The following is a 20090-nucleotide window of genomic DNA, read 5'->3' as shown; positions in this document are numbered from 1 at the left end:
TTGCTACTATTTTGCTGTTAATGTTTGAATATTATATAACATTTATTTTATTGTTAATTTTGTTACTATTTTAGGGTATTTGTTTGTTAAGTTGCACGTATCTTAATATTATTTAAATATAAATATTTTTTAAATTTTTTTAGAAATATTTATTTTAATATTTTAATGTATTTAGTGTATTATATTTTTATATAAAAATAAAAAAATTAATATGGACCAAATTCAAATTTTAACATTTTTATCTGAATTTAACTTGGGTAAAAATTTAAATCTATTTTTTACGCGAACCTAGACTCATCAATCAAACTTAAACTTTTATTAGGACTGGTTTGGCTCAACCCATAGGAAACTTAAACAATGGATCTTCTGATTTAAGCTTAATTTATGTTTTCTTATTGAAAAAAAAATAAAAAATGGTAAAGATGTTGAGTATTGGGCTAGCATTTTGGGGTTTTGAGGTGTTTCTTAAGAAGGTAGGAGTGAGGGATTTTTGTCTTTTTGGAATAATTCTATCAATGTATTCTCTTCTCAATAAATAAAAATGTCACCAGTTTTCTAGTGAATGATTTTAAAGAAGTAGTTGCTAATTCATAGCATGAGATTATGCATAGTAATGGTTTTGAACTTTAATTAAAATCATGTTAATCGATTGAATTAATTTAATTTCATTAATCAGTTGGTTGTCGAATTTAACCGATTAATGATTATACAATATTTCAAGAATTAAAATTTCGATTAATTTGATTAATTCAATTAACTTTTAAGACAAGTGAACATTATCAATGTGTAAAATAAACTAATTAAAATTATTTGAAAACAAATAGATTAAGTTACATGTTTGTTAATAATAAGCTAACTTAATAATAAATATCACTAGAAAATATCAAAATTAAAAAATATATCTTATTTGATGAAACTAATTTTAGAATTTACTCGTCACATCCCTAATGAGTGTTTAGTAAACCAAACATATTTTATATTTTTTCAAATTTTAATTTTTATACCAAACATTGTAATATTATATTCTTACCGATCATATTATCATATATAACATTTCATCAAAATCTTAATACGAGAAATAAGAATAAATAAAATTCAAATAAGACAACAAATATCAATTTTTTTACAAATAAACAATTACATTACAACAAAAAAAATAACAATAAACTTAAAATACAAACATCATACTTTCCATTTCATGTTATGGCGTGACGAGCATCAAGCACCAACTTTGTAAGAACAAAACATTCATGTTCCTCAGCTCTCACTCTCTTTAATTTCAAATCCCATTTTCTTATACGAATTTATGGCATTTGGGTATGTTTTGCTTCTAATAAAAATTAATAAAATAAACTCAATCAAAATTATATATAAAAAATATTAACATCAAGATTAATTGTTTTTAATTATTTACTTTTAAAATTGACAATAATTAAATTATTTTAATTTTTTGAATGATCAATATGCTTAGTATCGAAATTGGAAGAAACTAAAAAACCTTTTACCCACAATTTTCAATAACCAAACATATTTAATATAATAATATCTATCTTCCATCCATCATTTTGAAACTTGAATGTTATTTAACACAATATTCTCTTTTACATCAAGCATACCAAATGTCCTTTTAATTTTATAATATTCTACATAATTTATATTACTTATGTATAAAACAATTTAATTATATGAATAATTACCATTTACAAGTACCCTAATGAAATTAGTAACTTTTATTTAAATTTACTCAAATTGAATAAGTTTATACATTGTCCCATGTCATAAGAAACGCTAATATACATCAATTTTATCCAATAACTTTTATCTTATTATATAATATATATATAGATGATAATTTATATGAATATGATTTGCAACCAGATGATATACATAATATAAATCTTACTTTAAAAAAAGTTTGAATAATCCATATACCTTACAAGGAATGACCGCCAATGAAAAATCCATATACATACGTATACATATCTATATATGTATGTATGCATATCAGCACATTGACAGTAGCCATTTGCATGTATTTCCCTTGAAATAAAGGAAAATAAGTAACAATAATTTCAGGATTATGCATGCTGCTCTGATTTTTCATTTTTTTTTTTAATGTATCCGTGTCAGTGTCGAATGTATATTTAGATATGAATTATGAATCTATGACCTTCTAACAATCTCCCAAATATGTAAAAAATGAACATCGCGTATCCAACAAGTACTACACTTGTACCTGAATAACATAGGTTCGGGAAAGCACTTCACGAGATTGAGGTTGCCGAATGAGTTACCAGAGCAGCAGTATTACTAGTTGTTGGTGGCCGGTGATTAGCTGCGTTTTCTAGCCGCTCCCATGCTTTTTTCCTTTTCTCAGCGGATTCGCTTAGCTCTGCTTCTTCATCCTTTAAATGAATAAGGCAAGACATGAAAAATCCATCATCAATATCCATGAACATCTTCCTGACATTTAAAGTTAAGTTCAGGACCGATTGATTCCAATGGTTCCGGGCATTCTTTTCCAAGGCTGGAAGTATGATGGGAAAAATCACATGCCGGTTATGTGCGATTATGTTTATGATATGTTCTTTATTCCAAAAGAGAAGTGCTCTTTCAGCCACCTGAAACAAGCAGATGAATTAAAATTAAGCTTATAATCTTTCTTCTCCATGTCCCAGATTGATTGCAGCAATCAAGTCAAATGATTGAAATCTTATGATACTGAGTATAAAAACCATGCGAGAAAAGACAACTTTCAATCAATTACAGGTTGGATGATTGCATTATGTAGACATCTCAATTGTTGTAAAACAAAGACATGTAACTGAAAAGTTTAACAGCTACCCTCATTTTAAGTCCCCACAAAACTGTTGCTGGGCACGGAGTTGACCGACGCATGTTACATTCAGGTCAAACATATGTAACTAAGCTCGGTCCTATTTAAGCCAACCGTAAAGCTGCAAACCCTTAGTTTAGATATTATGTAACTCGTTAAATTGGGGCCTACCCCCTGAGTTTTCTCTAGTTATGCTCACTTCTGGTCAAAACTCAAACATGGCGGTGGTGTATGGTAGATCAGTGTCAAATCATAAAACATATCATTAGACTAGAAGATACATCTAGCCATTACAGGTCAAACATAGAGATATAACTAAGCTCAGTCTTATTTAAGCCAACCATAAAGGTACGAACCCTTAGTTTAGACATTATGTAACTCATTAAATCAGGGCCTCCCCCCCCCCCCCGAGTTTTCTCGAGTTATGCTCACTTCTGGTCAAAACTCAAACATGATGGTGTATGGTAGATTAGTGTCACAAACATATCATTCGATTCGAAGATAACATCTAGTCATTACATTTCTTAACAAGTTAATAGATGCGTGTTTTAAGGCAGTGTCATAAAAGGATCAAGATGAGAACATACTAAGCACAAGATGTATAATCAAGGCAATAATGAGATGCAAAGTAAGTATATGAAGGTACAGAGAAATTTACCTGGAAGTGGAAACTGCTAATGCAACGACCAATCTGCCAAGACAATGGGACCATAACTTTTTGGAAGTCCACCATGTCGATTTCTTCCAAAATATCCTTCAACTCGTTGAGAAACATCACCTCCTTCTGGCTGTTTGTTATTGGCCAGTACTTCAATAACCCCTTTATCACTATACTAGATAGCTTCGGGTCCTTATCGATGAACTGAGTGACACAATAAGACAATTGTTGAAAGTAAACTCCCAAAGTTTTTGGCTTGTGCAGCGGAATCAAAACCCTCTGCAAGAAGATCTTATGCTCCTCCTTTAAAGGCAGAGCGAATCCGCTGATTATACTCCCGAAAATCTCCAACAACTCAGTGATTCCATTATGTCTCTCCTCTTCGAAAACGAATCGATAAAATATATTGCTTATATCCTTTCGAATAAGTGGCCTATGAACCATAAACTTCCCATAAACCCTGTGCAATATAGTCTTCAAACACTCCCTTTCTCTCGGATCCTCTGAATCAAACAAGTCGAGCAATCTCAAAATAAAGGCATGATCTATGTACTTTTTAGCTACTTTAGCATCGAGACACGAAGAAGTGATGAACTTGAGCAGCAGATCATACACAATTTGCAAATGTGGCCAAGCTGAACAAAATATTGGATCATCATCATCGTTTTCACCATTATTACTTGTAATAGACCGATAATTTGGCGGGAAAACCCTGAACAGATTCGTCGAACACATCCTACACATGGCCAAAATCGCAGGTTCGCTAAATCTAATAGATCCAGAAGCCACGAAATCTAATAACTCAAGCAATGTCTGTCTCTTCACATCTTTTTCAATCGAATTTTTAGTCGCGTCACTGAAATCGAAAGTCACACAACAAAGGCTAACCTTACTGACGAAAAGGTTCATCTTTTCTGAATTTGGCGCGTTTTTGAACGGCAGCAAAGGTTCAATTCCCGCCACAACACTTGCCGGGAAAATGGAGGAGGACGTTCGTTTCGTGGCGCAGGGACGGCCGCAGCCCGAGTTGAAACTGTTGGATAGATGAGTGTGTGGACCGGCTGTCATGAATGAGTTCGGCCGAGTTAACTCCGGCGAATCCGAATTCCCGAAACTCCGTGGAATTTTACTGAGGAATTGCCTTAACATTGTAGAATTTTAAAGGTATTATAATTTTTAAAAATATTAAATTGAGGACCAAAAAAGATTCTTAAATTTAAAAACAACTACATTATCCAGAAACCGATCTGATGAATCAATAAAACAATTTAAAAATAAAAACACTAATCCTAGAATTTATTGATAAAAACAGATTCTCTAAAAAATGAGGAAAAAAATAAAATTTTTTAAGATGATGAATCTGAATTTCATTATTCCATGATTAAAAAAAAAAGAGAGAAAAAAATTTATTACAATGTTGCCTGTGGTACAGAAAGATCCGACTAGATTTTCTGAGAATGCAAAACTGTGTGTTTGGATAGAAAGGAAAAAAAAAACGGATTATTTGTTCAAAGCTTGAGCGAGAGAAATTGTTGTTATCGCTTTTTTTTTTCTTTTTCTTTTCTTGTTATTATTTACGGTGGAGAAAATCTATTTTAACAATAATAAGGTTTGAGTTTCTTTGAATCTTTCTTTGTTGTTGTTGAAGAAAATGAAAGGAAGCAAACTAGAAAAAAAAAAATTCTGTTGATGAGAAAATGTGAATTTTTTGTTAAAATATGCCATATGACCTTATATTCTTCACAAATTTAAAATTTAATCTATATACTTTTATTTTTAAAATTTAATCCCTTTAATCTATTGTTAACTTTTTTTTTGTTTAATCTATTAGTGGGAAATTTTGAAACTAAAAATATTATTTTTAAAGGATGGAATTCGAATAAAATATCAATCAAGACTTTAATTTAAGGAAAAAATCATAAATAGATGTGTTTAATTATTTTGATTACTTAATTATATTCTGAATATCTAATTTCGAATTTGAAAATTAATTAAAATTTTATAATTAATAAATTTTAATATCTGAATATTTATTATCGAAATACTTAATATAAATTTAATTAATGAATATCCAAATATTTATAAACATAAAAGAATAATTATTTCAAAATCTAAATTCACGATATCCAAATATAAAAAATATATATCAAATAAATATCTTAAACCACAATCCTAATTAGTGTTTTAATATTAGTTTAGGGTTCCTACACAGCAAGCTCTTCAAACCCTCCCAGAGGTCTAAGGTTCCATAGAGCTTTTATCCTTATTTCCTCTAAGCGCTCAGTTTTGCTCTGCTACTCTCCATTATTGTAAGCTTCCTTACTTCGAAACCCTAGATATTCACTTGACGAATCACTTATTTTTGGGTGAAAATTTGGTTACTTGTGTTTGATTTTAGGGTTTCAGATTTGATTCTGTTACTTTGAATCGTATTTTTACAATTTTCATTCTCTTTTGATGATTCTCGACTTTGCATGAAAATTACAATTTGGAAGGAATTTTCACCTTTTAGTTCAATTTTGTTTTTTGAAATGTTTGTAATTGGTTATACTTTCTTTATTGTTTTTATTTTGACTTTCTGTAAGCTTCCTTATTTCGAAACCGGAGATCTTTTCTTTGATTAATCACTTACTTTTTTTCTGAAAATTTCATTCGTTGTTTTGATTTAGGGTTTGAGATTTGAATACGTTTCTTTGAATGTGGTTTTGTACTCTTTCTTTTTCTTTTTGCTGTTTCTGTTCCGATTATTCTCGACTTTGCATTACATAACCCCCCCCCCCAATGTATTAGTTGTCTCACAAATGACTAATGCTTTATATTTTTTAGCTTATTTTCCTTATCAATTTGAAAGAAATTTTAATTGTCGATTCAATATTCTCTTATTATTGTTTTAACTTTCTATTCCGTTCATTCCTCTCAATTTTCGACTTGGACACCAATCAAAGAGTATTTTTTCTTATGTTAAAATTATATCTACATCCAGCTGTCTTTTCTTTCTTTCTTTTTTTCTTTTTTTTTTAATTATTTTAATAATTAATTTTGTGAAAAAATTAAATCACTATTTTGTATGTTCTTGGTTTGCATAGTCATTCTTTTGTTTCATTGATGAAGTGAACGTGTAAGCTTTGATTTAATAGCATTACAATGGATTGATGATTTGTTTGGTAATTTACAAGGTACTTGTATTTATATGTGGTTTACGGTTCTGATCTAGCATGTCCAATGATCTGGCATCTCAGCAATTGATGGCACAGCTTGAACCCATTTCCAGCAAGATGTCCATGGGATTTGGGATTGATGAATCTTTACAGCAGCAGATACCATCGAATATGGCGAAAGATCAGATGGGATCCATGCCTAATAATTGTGAGTCTCAGTTACCGTCAATATCAAATCAACAAGTTGGATATGTTGAGTCCCAAGCTTATACTCAGCTACCACAGCAGTATTTAATGTCTAATAAGCCAGTGGGAGAAATGATTCCAACCGTGTTGGATAGCATGAGACAACATCAATTACCAACTTTGAATAAGCGTAAGGAGCTGATGGAACCAATTGCCCCGAGTTCTCTTCCAAAGAAGTTATCACTGCCAAACAAACAAGTGGCACATATGGAACCCAGGCCATGGTTGCAACCATTATCTGTTCCTAGTAAAAGACCTGTTCAGATGCAATCTGTTTCTAGCTCGCTGGGATCAGAACCTTCTCCAGCATCGAATAAGAGATCACTTCCAAGCAAAGTTGGGTCATCAGCTTCAAGGAATCAACCTGCACCTATACGGCCATCATCAAAGGTTCAGACTGAGTCATTTCAATCTGTGAGGTCCAAGATGCGGGAATCTTTAGTTGGTGCCCTGGCATTGGTTTCTCAGCTGCAAAGTGAAAATGCAATGGTGGAGAAGAACTCTGGGAAGACAGAAGAGGGTTCGCACCCAGTTGATTCCGATTCTGGCAAGTCTGATGCTGTCCACACTTTATCTGCAGAACCCCAGGGGATATTGCTTCCCAACCGACACGGTGGTACTGTCGGAAATAATAGTGAAGGTACAGAAGTTGTGCAATGCAATGAGCTGCAATTTCAATCCAGCAATCTTTTACCTGATGAGGATGTTCAATTTACTGACAACTTATTTGCAAGAGATGAACTTTTGCAGGGAAATGGCCTTTCTTGGGTATTAGAACCTCAATTGAAGGTGGGAAAAGATGGTTTAAAACAATCATTACAGTCTCCACAAGAGTTGGCTTATCAAATTGAAGCAGAACTCTTTAAATTATTTGGAGGTGTGAATAAAAAGTATAAAGAGAAGGGCAGGTCTCTTTTGTTTAACTTAAAGGATCGTAATAACCCTGAACTCAGAGAAAGAGTTGTGTCTGGTAAAATTACTCCACACAGGCTTTGTTCTATGAGTGCTGAGGAACTGGCTTCTAAAGAGCTTTCAGAGTGGCGGCAAGCAAAAGCAGAAGAGTTTGCTCAAATGGTAGTTTTGCCAGATGTAGAAGTTGATATTAGACGTCTAGTAAGGAAAACTCATAAGGGTGAGTTTCAAGTGGAGGTTGAACAAACTGACAGTGCTTCAGTAGAAGTATCTGCTGGAACTTCAACTATTCGGCGACCAAAAACTGAGGCAAAAGAAACTCCTAGAACCATTAAAACTGTCGGAAAGAAAGATGAATCAGATACTGGAAGTGAAAAGAGTAATCTAGAGGACCCAAATCTTACCATTACCATTCCTTCAAGCGAGGGACCTGATCCAATGCAAGGGTTGATGGGAGAAGATGAAATCAAGAACGTGGATTTTTTGCCTCCAATTGTTTCCCTTGACGAGTTTATGCAATCTCTTGGTTCAGAGCCACCGTTTGAGAATTTACCTGATGAGGCTGGAAAAGCAACAGCAATTTCTGCTAAGGATGACTCAGAAGCTGGGTCTGACTCAAAGTCTTTTGGTCGAGCTTCACAAATTCCTGTGAAGACAATGCCTGATAAACCTGGAACTAGTGATGCAAGCAATGTGAAATCAGTTTCAGATGTTAAGCTGAATGACATTCCTGCAAAAACAGAAACTATAGTTTCTACAACCACTTCGAAGGGTGAACGTGTCTGGGAAGGGATGCTCCAGCTAAACCTCTCAACCACAACCTCTGTTATTTGTACTTTTAAAAGGTATGTTTACAATTGCCTTGTTATGCAGAGCTATTTTTTTCTTAGAAATTTTTTTATTTAACATAATTGGTTGTTCATCCTATTTTGTTGCATATGTTTGTCTCTCACTCATATATATAATTCAATTTATCATGATTCTCCTTCATTCTTATCTGTATTTTAGTAAATGTACAGGCATATCTTTATGTATAATCATGTACTTTGTTGATAAGTAGACAGGGCTTAAGTTGTTATTAACTCAACCTTGACGATGGCCATGTATTCTAAATATTTTTAGAAATGAATTGGGGAACGTTGTGGAGTTTGCAATATCTGAGACCTTTCCTAGTTTCTTATTGTTTAAACAGTAACTATAGTGGATATGATAGATTTTAAAAGCTTATTTCTACTTTAGATGACCAAATCAAGTATTTTGAGGGCTATGTAGACGAACAACTTTTCATGAAGCAAGGATATTAGAGTGTCATGGTATATTGGCAGCTTGGAGACTCATGGGAATGTTGAACATTGACTAATCTCGTAAGAACTCTTCTAGGTTGAAAGTTTAAATAAGTTGGTGGAAGGTCCGGTAACTCTTGGTTGACGCATTTTAGCTATTTTGAATGGTTTTGTTCTGCATGAGATGTTGATTGTTGACTTGCTAAGTTTCATTGGATTTTACATTTAAGGCCTGATTCACATACTTAACAATCCAATTTTGGGTGCTGCAGCGGTGAAAGAACTTCTACGGAGTGGCCTAGCATTCTTGAAATCAAAGGCAGAGTCAGACTTGAAGCATTCGAGAAGTTCCTCCAAGAGCTTCCATTGTCTCGGAGTCGTGCTGTTATGGTATCTAATGTTCATTTAAGTTGTAGTGAATTCCTGTGCTTGCCATATTCTGTCCAAAAAGAAGCAAAAATGAGGGAACAGAAACAAACTTATTTACCCAATTTCATCTTCCATTTATTATTTTTGCGTTTATGGAATTTGGTAAAAGCTTTTAGTGTTCTATGTTCGTGTTTCATTTGTGTAAAATCGCGAGTTAGCTATTTAATTTAGTGTTTGTGATGGTTAATTCTGATGTTAATCGTTGATCCATGTAACAGCAGACACCATATCAAACGAAAAAAAAAAGTTTTATAGTGCTCCATATCAAAATCTAACATAAGGATCTGGTTTTGGATTGATGTTGCAAGTTGGACTGATTGTATTTGACCTTTCATTTTGCAGGTTATTCATATCGTTTGCAAGGAGGGATCGTCCGAGAGCGAACGGCAGAGCCTGGTCGAGGTAAGGGAAAAGGGAAATCGAAACATTGAAACATTGAACAAAGAATTTGTTAGTGATGGTTTATAACTCAGATACCCTTTATGCAGACGGCTGATTCATATATTTCAGACGGGAGAGCTGGTCTTGCTGAGCCTGCTTGCGGGGTCGAACTTTATTGTTGCCCACCCGATGCAAAAACACTTGAAATGCTCACCAAGGTACTTTCAAAGGACCAAATTCAAGCTCTTAATGCGTTAGATAATGGTCTAATTGGTGTTGTTGTATGGAGAAGAACTCAATTAACATCACCGAACTCAACTTCACACCATAAACACATCTCGAGAAAGCAACACTTCACTTCTCAAAAAAGCAACACTGACATCGATTCTAACTCTACGTCGGTGCTGCCGCCGATGTCTTCTCATGGCGGACTTCCTCATTTTGAAGCTCCTCCTGATGATGAGGGTGACGATATTCCACCGGGATTTGGCCCTGGGACAATGTCCCGGGACGAAGATGACCTACCCGAGTTTAATTTCTCTAGTGGCCCGAACACAAACCCGTCAGGGCCACAATACCCTGCCGGGTACCAGTCCCAAGCCTCTCGTTTACACGCTCAAACATCATCTTGCCCTGTTGATCAAATGAGAGAGCTCATACAAAAGTATGGGCAACCAACTACAAATACTCCTCTAAGGGTTCCACTGCAACAGTGGAACGATAATGACGACGACGAGGATGACGATATACCGGAATGGCAGCCAACATCCCAACAACAACCCCTACCACCCCAAGTCAATAGATTTCAACAGCCAATGCAAGTTCCCGGTCAACAAAATGCTGCTCAGCCATGGCAGCAACAGCAACAAGGGAATTGGTGGGTTCCTCCACCTGGTTCACAAGGCAAACAATTTGGTGATGGAAGTCAATTCTATGGGCAAAATGTAAGAACTGGACAACCTGTTTGGCGAAAAGATGTTTCTAACAATAGAGGGTTTTAGTTTCGATTGTAACTACAGGCATTTTATGTTTTTTTATCGTAGTTTTATTCTAGCATTTTGTAATCTTTGATGAAATTTTTGTTTCGTTGTTTTTCGTTCTTTTTTTTTTTTTGTTTTATTAATTGTAGTTCTTGTTGAAGCAAAGAGATCTAAGTCAATTTAAATATATTTATTTTTATAATTTATAAAATAAATATTAATACATTGACTGTTTATTCGCATTTACTATCATTTTAATTTTTAAAATTTTCGTTTTGATAATTTTCAGAATTAATTTTATTTTGTAATGATTGAATCGAAATGTATCATCAATACAGGTACATCAATCCAGTTCTTATGCTCCTAACCTTCAATTAATTTTACTTAAGAGTGCATATGTTCACTCAAAGCTGCAACTTCCTCTCTTAAAGCCAACTTCATAAAAAGGATTAATATACCCAAATTTGGTATTTAAGTTTCTTTTTTTTTTTTATCTTGATATTATGCTCCCATAAAGCCTTATATTTTTATACATAAGCACCTCATTGTTGAAAATGGAATAAAAACATTTATACCCAATCAAATTTTGGTACTCAATGAATGTGTCATTCATGACTCTAAAATCATCGTACATTTGTTTTTCTTTTACTTTCAGAAAATAATAATATTAAGGTTCAAATTTCTTAAAATATCCGTTTGAAAAAGATATAAATTTTAGGTAACATGAGTTGACACCAATTTAATTTTAAAATACGAACCAAAGATCAAATAGTAAAAACCTCCATTTAAAAAAGATGACTGTTAAAAAGGAAATAAAATATCTACTAGGCATTCAGTACAACAAAAATCTAATTTGTATTTTACTAAATGATATAAAATTTTAATATAAATTAAAGCGGTTAAATATCCAAGTCCTCATCAAATATAATATCTTTCATGAAAAAAAAATCCAAAAAATAAATTTAAAATAGGATTTTTTACCGTTAAATTCTTAACAGGGTTGGAAAAAAAGTTCCTGATTAGATGGAATAATGAATCACATTCAACAGGACCGAATTTACAACACTGCTTTAAACCAATTCCTAAACCCATTTTAGCCTAATTTCATAATGTCTAACACATGGATATCGAAACTTCCAAGAATCTTCAATATATAACGAAAACCTTTTAATAAATCTATACCCGTATCTGAAACTGAAATCCGAGTAACATCGACTAATGGTGGATAAAAGTACCATATTTGTACTTAAAACTAATTTTTTTTTGTTAAAAATTTCATTTATTTCTACTATTAAAAAATATTCATGTATGTTATCATAAGGACCAATTTGCTCCTTAATCTTAAGGTACATGAACTATTTTTTTCATTTTTGAGTAAAGGGAAAAAATGCAATACGACTCTTTAAGTACAGGAACCTCCATGGTACTTTTAGTGCATTGACAACTCAGAATTCAGATTACCATGTTTCCTACATCCAGCATACCAGGTCTCATCTAAAAATACTTAGCAGCAAGAAAATGTAACACACAAAAAATTTTAAGTTCAGCTGTTGTCTGATGAAGAACTTTTTAGCAAACAAAACTGCCATAACAATGTGTTCAATGATAAAAAGAGCAAACAATACGAACCAAAAAGCTATAAAACCTAAAACTTTCGTTTAGTCCAACAATGCACTCAAATACAACTACATGGTCATTTTTCTAAGGAAGCAAACCCCGACTGTTTATTTTCGCATTGTTATATGAACAACAAGAAAGACATGTTCATATACGTATGTATGTCAAACAAAAAAGATGTTTTACCGTACAGGCTGTTGGTTGTAACGGTTCTTCTCTTTCTTCTTTGCAGCAGCAAGCTTCGCACTCCTTGCAGCAGCCTCTTGTGCAGCAGCTTTTGCAGCAGCGTCCATCTCTTTACTAGATTTCTTCTTCTTCATAGATGCCACCTTCTTTAGCCGCTCTTTCACATCAACAGCAGCTACATCCTCCTCAGTTTGCTCGGTCCCAGCAAAGTCATCTAGCCCGTTGGTAGTGTCTGTACTAGTAGGTTGATCTTGTGATTCTTTTCCTTCCTTTGATTTATCCTTCTTTTTCTTCTTCTTGGCACTTTTAGACTCTCCGGGTGGATTATCTTTCTTTTCTCCTTCCCCTCCTTTCTTTTCTTGTGCAACATCTGTAAATATAAGACGTAAAGACCTAGCTTAGAAGAGACATTTTCAGCTATTGATATTTTGGAAAAGGAACAGTTCTTGTTTAGAAATGCCACATATAACTGTAAAAGGTTGCATGCATGCACTTGAGAGAGAATTCTGTATTTTCGAAGTTCGATTCACAAACAACTCCAAGGTCTTTATGCAATACGTATTGGGAAAATCAATCATCAAAGGTTGTTTGTCAAAACAGAAATAATCTAAGAATTTATTCTAATAACTTCTGATCTCAAAATGGGAATAACTAGCCAACTTTCAGCCAAAACAATGGGAACAATGTTAAAAGCAAATAATTATAGATCTAATATAGAAAGTAATCAAAGCACCAAGTTGGTTAAAATTACCACGTGACTCGTCATTGCTGTTGTTTTCCTTCTGTGTGACTCCAAAATCAGCAAGAAGAGCCTCCAACTCTTCGAGTTCCTTTTTCTTCCTCTCTTTCTTTGAAAGTTGCCTTTCTGCCTCTTTGGGCGGTGCAGGAATTTCAGGATCCCTTTTTAGCACAGGCTCTGGATGTACTTGAATTTCCGGTTCATGTTCATGATCTTCCTCTATATCATCATCTCCTTCATCTAAAATATCTTCTTCACTCTCACTGTCCTGTAACCACAGATAAAACAAGACATAGCTTGTCAATAAGTCAACTAATTTCCATCATTCGTTCTGTACGATTATTGCCATTCAATCATAGAGGACATATCATTTACACTCAAGAGTCTCATCCTCGTGGTAGAAATAACAAATGAATAAAAAGGACTCAAGCCATGTGAGCATGAAAGTAGATCATGTTCCAGGGGAAAAGCCATTGCAACAGAAACATCTAGATGTGCCAAAGCTTATAACAACATGATCCTCAATAGCTGCGAGCCCTATAATACTAACAATGGATATAACAACATGATCCTCAATAGCTGCGAGCCCTATAATACTAACAATGGATTTTAAAACTAACTCAAATAAATATAAGACAAACAGATAAAACCAATATACACCACCATTAATTTCTATTATACCAGTAAAAGAAAAAAGACAAAAGACTTCATCCAGAGAGAAAGACCTATATATATAAAGCTTCTTATTGCCTTCTACCATTTCTTTTTCAGAGGAAGGTTTCTGTATGAAAAGTGTTGATGACAGCATTTTTCTTAGTATTGCAATCAGGATAACAAGCATTCTGAGCATAAAAGTATCCCCAGTTCACCATGAACTTGCATACATACTGCTGGTAAAAATAATCATGAGTATCACTAATTAGAAAAATCATGCCAGTAGTTTTATAGCTTAGTCATATTCAAACCAGCTTCTTAGAAGAGTATCGAGTTCCTATAAAAACATTTACAATATCATGAACTCACGACCTCAGCTAGAACCTTTTCAAAGGAACTTCTGTTAAAAAATTTCTATCCAACTTAAGTATGCAGAAATAGAGGCATTCTCAAGTATCACTGCTATTACTACAAATACCCAATAATCTATGAACAAAAATAGCTCCAAACTTGAACTCAAAATTGAGAACTACAAGCAGAAAACAATGAACAATCTAGAATTTATATGAGAACCAAAATCAATATGTCCACCCTCAAACAAGTATGCTATTGCTATCAGTTTCAGCCATCAAATCGTTGCTCAAATCATCTACTTCTAAGCGTTTCTATAGCAAAACTTCACATAACATAATCATCCACAATCATTCAAATAATAACAAAAGAATATTTTTAATATATATTAAAATTCACACAAATGGATTTGGAAAAGAAATGGCAAAAGATCGTTTAACCAATAAAACTATTCACCTCTACATTAGCTGTCTTCTCTTCGTGACTCTGAGAAGGTTCCGAGGATCCCCAAACGGACTGAGGTGGAGCAGTGGTAGCATAATAATCGTCATCGTCTTCATCATCAACATCGGCCCACGACTTGACGGTGAGAGGTGCCGGAGCCCAAAACACCTGAGACTCGGCTTCTTGTTGCGACTTCTGTTGTTTTTCAGACTTGGAAGAAGATTTCTTCGACCGCCTGTCCTTGTCGGATTTCTTCTTCTTCCGGAGAGTTTCGAGAGCAGCGAACACGTTCGTGTTGGTGATCACTAATGATCCTTCGTCTCTCCTGCTACCTCCACCCACCATTTCACCACCAAAATCGAAATCGAAAAAGTTGAATCGACGAATATACGAATTTTTTAAAGAACACTGAGATCGAGATGTTAATAACGAGATTTGATTTAAAATGTTGAAAGAATAAGGAATGATTGATTAGGGTTGGTTGAAATTTGAAGGGAATTGGAGATCAGAAGGGAGTGATTGTTTCTCGAGAAAAATAAAATTCGAGTGGAGAGAAAATTAGGGTTTAAAAAGGAAGCGTATTTTGTTGCAGAGTAGGGGGAGTTAGGGATTATATTGGAGGGGAAGAAGGTAACGTAAAATAAGTAAATGCTTAACGACGCCGTTTCGTTTTGGTAAGAATAATATAATTTTTGGCCCTTGAAGTTGGCAACTAAGTTCATATTGGCACCTGTAATTTTTTTTTGTCCATTTTGGCATTTGAACTTTACAGCTAGGTCCGTTTCGGTCCCTAAACTTGAAAAATGTAAAAGTTTGATGATGCGGCATTCTATGATTGTGCCATATCATCACTTGAAAATTAAAAATTTTATATAAATTTCTAAGTGATGATGTGGTACAATTTCAAAATGTCACATCTAATATTTTAATAACCATATCAATGTTTAAACATGTCAAATCACCGATCTCTTGTTCAATTAGTTCGATCGGTTCAATGTCAAAGCAACAACAATAAAATAAATAATTAAAATATCATTAAAATCTAAAAAATATAAATAACAAAGTCATTAGATCAGTTTAACTTGCGTCGTTTGTCTCTGTTTTCGATTCTTACCAATTTCAAGTAATTTCTGAGTCAATCTGTTCAACCCCTTATTTAAACCATTATATCAATCAGTTCTTGATCCGTCCGATCTGATCCTGTTTCAGTAACATTGGTCACATAATTAAATATTGACAGAATTCAAGTTTAAGGACCTAATTGTCAAGTTCAAATACCAATAATTATATTATCTCTTTAGTTTGCGAAGTTGAAATCAAGTTTAGAAGTATGATTACGTGTAAGGAAGATATTAGCAATCTCACGACGTCTATTTAAAAAGATGTGCCATTAGTCATGTGTTATCCTTAAATTTAAAATACTAAATTAAAATTTGATATTTAAAATAAAATAAAAATGAGACAAAACACTCAAAGAGAATTTAGGGAAATATGTCGTGTTGGACGAGCTTTCTTGCCAACTAAAAATAAAATAACCGGCCTATTTGACCGACTAACAATTTTATTTTGACATACATGACTAATTTAGCCCAATGTATCTTAGAGTGACTAAATGAAATATTACACTGTATGATAATTTATTTGATTCACCAATTTTATAAAAAAATATTTTAGTTATACATATGAAATTTATTTTTTAATCTTTAAATTTGGATTTTTATCAAATTATTTTAAATATATGAAAAATTAAAGTTTATTAACTCTGTGACATAACATCTATATGGCGTTCACATGTTATGCCACATTAATAATTAATTAATTTTTAAATTAAAAATATTTAAAATATATATTATTTTTATTTTTAAATAATTTAAATATTTTTATGAACTTTTTAAATTTTGAATTTTTAAAAATAACTAATTGTTTATATCCATTATTCAAATGTATACTAAATTAGCAAAGTTAATAATATTAAATTTTTATTCATTTTAGGATAATTTGACAAATATTTTAAGTTTAAGATTAAAAGACAAATTAAATTAAGGATTAAAATTATAATTTTTGTAAAATTAGAAGGATAAGTAAGTGATTACGTCAATAACAAAAAAAAATCAACTAATTATTCATAGAGAAAAAAAAAAAAAAAAGGGCCGCCATTATAATAGTGTTGCAACTGCTACTTTTAAGAACACGTCCATATTATGGAAACTCGAAATTTTACATTGAAGAAAAATGGTAAAAAGAACAAAAAACACAATCTTCAGGCTTAGCTAATCATGGCAAGAATAAAAAATAATAAACCGGAAAAAACAGTAGCAAAGATCAATGTTGCATTGCCTTTTCTTCGTCTATCTTGTCATGTCTTTGCAATTGCATGCATGTGTTTCCAGTTTCGGATGCAGCTCTTTGTCTCAAAAAAGATAATCCAACTGTGCAAGGAATTAGTAGAATACCGGTGGTGGTGGAGAAGAATAGTTTTTTCCGGCAAACGGTGGCAATAATGGACTATAACCTGTAGGACTTGGCGGTGGTGGTGGTGGTTGTAATGTCCAACATGGTGGTGGTGGTGAAATAGTTGGTGGTGGTGGCGGCGGTGGTGGCGGTGGCGGTGAAATAGGGTAGAGTGGACACGGCGGCGGAAGCAATGGCGGAGGTGGCAGTGAAGGTGATGGACTAAGCTTCGGACTGCAATTAATGGCACTACAATTTAAAGGCACACAACTGAACATTTTACATTGTAATCTCGATCTTTGAAGATCTCTATTATCGAAACAATTTTTCTTGTCATCGAATTGTTCCAAATCCAAACATGCCGGCGGCATTCCGGTGAAGAAATTATTATTGAAACTGAAGTTCATTAAGTTAGGTAACGAACAAACACGTTCATGAACAGTGCCCGACAACATATTATGCGACAAATCGAAATGTTCCAAGCTTTCCATTTTTCCGATCGATTCCGGCAATTCACCGATCAATTCATTGTTTTTCACATCAAAAACTGTTACGTTCTTCAATGATCCGATCTCTTCAGGCAAACATGAATGTAACCCATTGTTACTTAAAACGACTTCGTTTAAAGTACCCGACATGTTCCCCATACTCCTCGGTAGACACCCGTGAAACCTGTTATTAGCTAAAACAATGACGGAAGCCGGCGAGTTCCCAATATTTTCCGGCAATTCAAAAGCAAACCTGTTATTATTCATAAAAATGGCGTCCAGTTTCTTTTCGAATAAAGCTTTGGGTACTTTACCTTCAAATTCATTGAACCTAATGTCGAGGAATTTAAGGTTTGGGATTCGAAGAACAACGTAAGGAAACTTGCCCGCAAATCGATTATTACTTAAATCAAGCTCGAAAAGACGTTTTAATTCTTTGAAACTCCATGGGATTTCGCCACAAAACCTGTTGGAGTTTACATGAAATAATGCTATATCATTAAGGAGTCCAAGTTCTTCCGGGAGTGTGCCGGCGATATCACCGTGGTTAAGATCGATTCCGGCGACGGTTATGATGGCGGGATCGTCGAGAGCTGGGGAACAGAAAACTCCAGTGTAGTTGCATACATTGGATCCTACCCAATTGGAGGTTAAATTCAAAGGGTCTGAAATAATGGCTTGTTTCCATGCTTGTAAAGCTATATAAGCAGTTTTAAGCCTAGGGTTGTCAAAGGTTAAGGATGATGATGGAAGAACTGAGTCGAACTCGGCGCCGGATTTGAACTCGCCGCCGTAATAAAACACTCTTCTACGGTTGTCGGATGTTGCAGTGGTGAACGGAATGAATCTGAAAGTAACGAAGAATGCAATGATAAGAAGAACATTGTTAACAACTGTGTTCTTCATCAGACACAGCAATTGAACATGTAATGGAAACTAAAATTAATGTCTGAAAAAACAAAAACAAAAACAAAAAAAGATTTAATTTTTGTTTTTAAATTTTTTTTAAAGCTTTGTTTAGGTCACTGAGTAAGAAAATAATGGTGAAGAAGCAGTGAGGGAGAACTAATAAGTGTGCTAAAATATATAAAGTTAAATCACTTTTTATTGAAGAAAAAAAAAAAAGAAATTCAATACGGATGGTAATTCGGTTCGGTGTATTCGGTTTGGTTCACATAAGAATTAAATTTACTCGGTCCATTAAATTTGCAAGTTGGGAGCTAAAATTTGAAGGTATAATATAATTTTAATTTTAATTTTTTTGTAAATTTGATAATTAAATTTAATTAACTTAAAAAAGTTAAATTTGCTTTTTTTAACAAAATCCCAAGTAAAACTTTTTTTTAAGCGTAAGATAAATTTAGCTTCTAACATTTACTCATTTTGTCATTTTATTCTTTTTTGTGTTATTTTGACACTCGACCTTTAAATTTTAGGCAAATTGATTTTTTTTTTACAAATAAACTGACTAAATTGTTAAAATTTAGTTTATACTTCATTGCTAATATGGATAATTTTTCTAAATTTTTTATGAAATTTTTATTTAAAAATTATTTTTTATGAATTATACATAAACTGTCACACTAGTGGTCGCAACAATGTTGTTAAAATTTTAGCAATTCAATCAGTTTTTTCGTAAAAAAAAAAAGTAATTTGACTAATTTTTAAAGGTTAAAAACCAAATTGACCCAATAAAAAAGGAATAAGAACCAAAATGAATAAATGTTAGGAGCTAAATTTATCTTTATGCCTTTTTTTAAACGATGTTAGCATGATAGCCCATGTGTACTTTATGCAGACATGACATTATTTAATTTATATGCCACATCAACGAAAAAATTCAAATTTAAAAAAAAAAAAAAAGAGTATACAAGTTTAAAAAAGATGCATGAGATACATATAAATTCTCATGCAGACTACAATGTTTAAAAATTTAAGGTTTTAGTCTGAATTATAGTTAAAAAATAGCATTTCAACTTTTTTAAAAGATTAATGTTCAAAATTAATTTTTTAAGTTGAGGGTTAAATTTGACTAAAAGAAAATAAAACCAAATTAACAAAAGATGTAAATATTAAGGATTAAATTTAACATTATACTAAAATTAAACTTTAAATAGGTAAAATATTATTATCATGTCAACTAAATTATTAGTTTCGCGTTAAATATCGATTCAAATTTAATTGAAGGATATCTAACATACGTAAATCTAAATTGTAAATTATTATGTAATTATTGTATGAACAAACCAAATCGATTCAAATAATGATAATTTAACT

The 20090-nt window shown here is 32.9% G+C and overlaps 4 protein-coding genes across 8 annotated transcripts; 1 reads left to right on the top strand and 3 right to left on the bottom strand.

Moving 5' to 3' along the window:
* Window positions 1-1831: 1831 nt before the first annotated feature.
* Window positions 1832-5132, bottom strand: LOC108469062 (serine/threonine protein phosphatase 2A 57 kDa regulatory subunit B' kappa isoform). Its single transcript, XM_017769957.2, has 2 exons — window positions 3495-5132; window positions 1832-2621 (listed from the first exon to the last, which is right to left on the bottom strand). The coding sequence occupies exons 1-2, from the start codon at window positions 4641-4643 to the stop codon at window positions 2265-2267; spliced, it is 1506 nt and encodes a 501-aa protein (XP_017625446.1). The 5' UTR covers window positions 4644-5132; the 3' UTR covers window positions 1832-2264.
* A 487-nt stretch (window positions 5133-5619) lies between these two features.
* Window positions 5620-11098, top strand: LOC108470171 (uncharacterized). Of its 5 annotated transcripts, none has more exons than XM_053031741.1 (6): window positions 5620-5803; window positions 6734-8655; window positions 9366-9483; window positions 9865-9924; window positions 10011-10121; window positions 10196-11098. In XM_053031741.1, the coding sequence occupies exons 2-6, from the start codon at window positions 6740-6742 to the stop codon at window positions 10232-10234; spliced, it is 2244 nt and encodes a 747-aa protein (XP_052887701.1). In that variant the 5' UTR covers window positions 5620-5803; window positions 6734-6739; the 3' UTR covers window positions 10235-11098. The 5 variants fall into 5 exon arrangements, with proteins under 5 accessions (XP_052887701.1, XP_052887700.1, XP_017626919.1 ...); XM_053031740.1 differs by having other exon boundaries at window positions 6671-8655; XM_017771430.2 differs by having other exon boundaries at window positions 5624-5803; window positions 6709-8655; window positions 10011-11098.
* A 1320-nt stretch (window positions 11099-12418) lies between these two features.
* On the bottom strand, window positions 12419-15492 carry LOC108470304 (stress response protein NST1-like). The gene is made up of 3 exons (XM_017771606.2): window positions 14887-15492; window positions 13438-13693; window positions 12419-13056 (listed from the first exon to the last, which is right to left on the bottom strand). Exons 1-3 carry the CDS (start codon window positions 15217-15219, stop codon window positions 12683-12685), a joined length of 963 nt encoding a protein of 320 aa, XP_017627095.1. The 5' UTR covers window positions 15220-15492; the 3' UTR covers window positions 12419-12682.
* A 1823-nt stretch (window positions 15493-17315) lies between these two features.
* On the bottom strand, window positions 17316-18719 carry LOC108468377 (leucine-rich repeat extensin-like protein 4). Its single transcript, XM_017769265.1, has one exon. It carries the CDS (start codon window positions 18717-18719, stop codon window positions 17316-17318), a length of 1404 nt encoding a protein of 467 aa, XP_017624754.1.
* Window positions 18720-20090: the final 1371 nt, after the last annotated feature.

The sequence above is a fragment of the Gossypium arboreum genome, chromosome 8 (assembly GCF_025698485.1).
Source record: "Gossypium arboreum isolate Shixiya-1 chromosome 8, ASM2569848v2, whole genome shotgun sequence".
Lineage (NCBI taxonomy): Eukaryota > Viridiplantae > Streptophyta > Magnoliopsida > Malvales > Malvaceae > Gossypium > Gossypium arboreum.
Note: the sequence above shows the minus strand (reverse complement) of the source record. Positions and strands in the feature narration are given on the sequence as shown.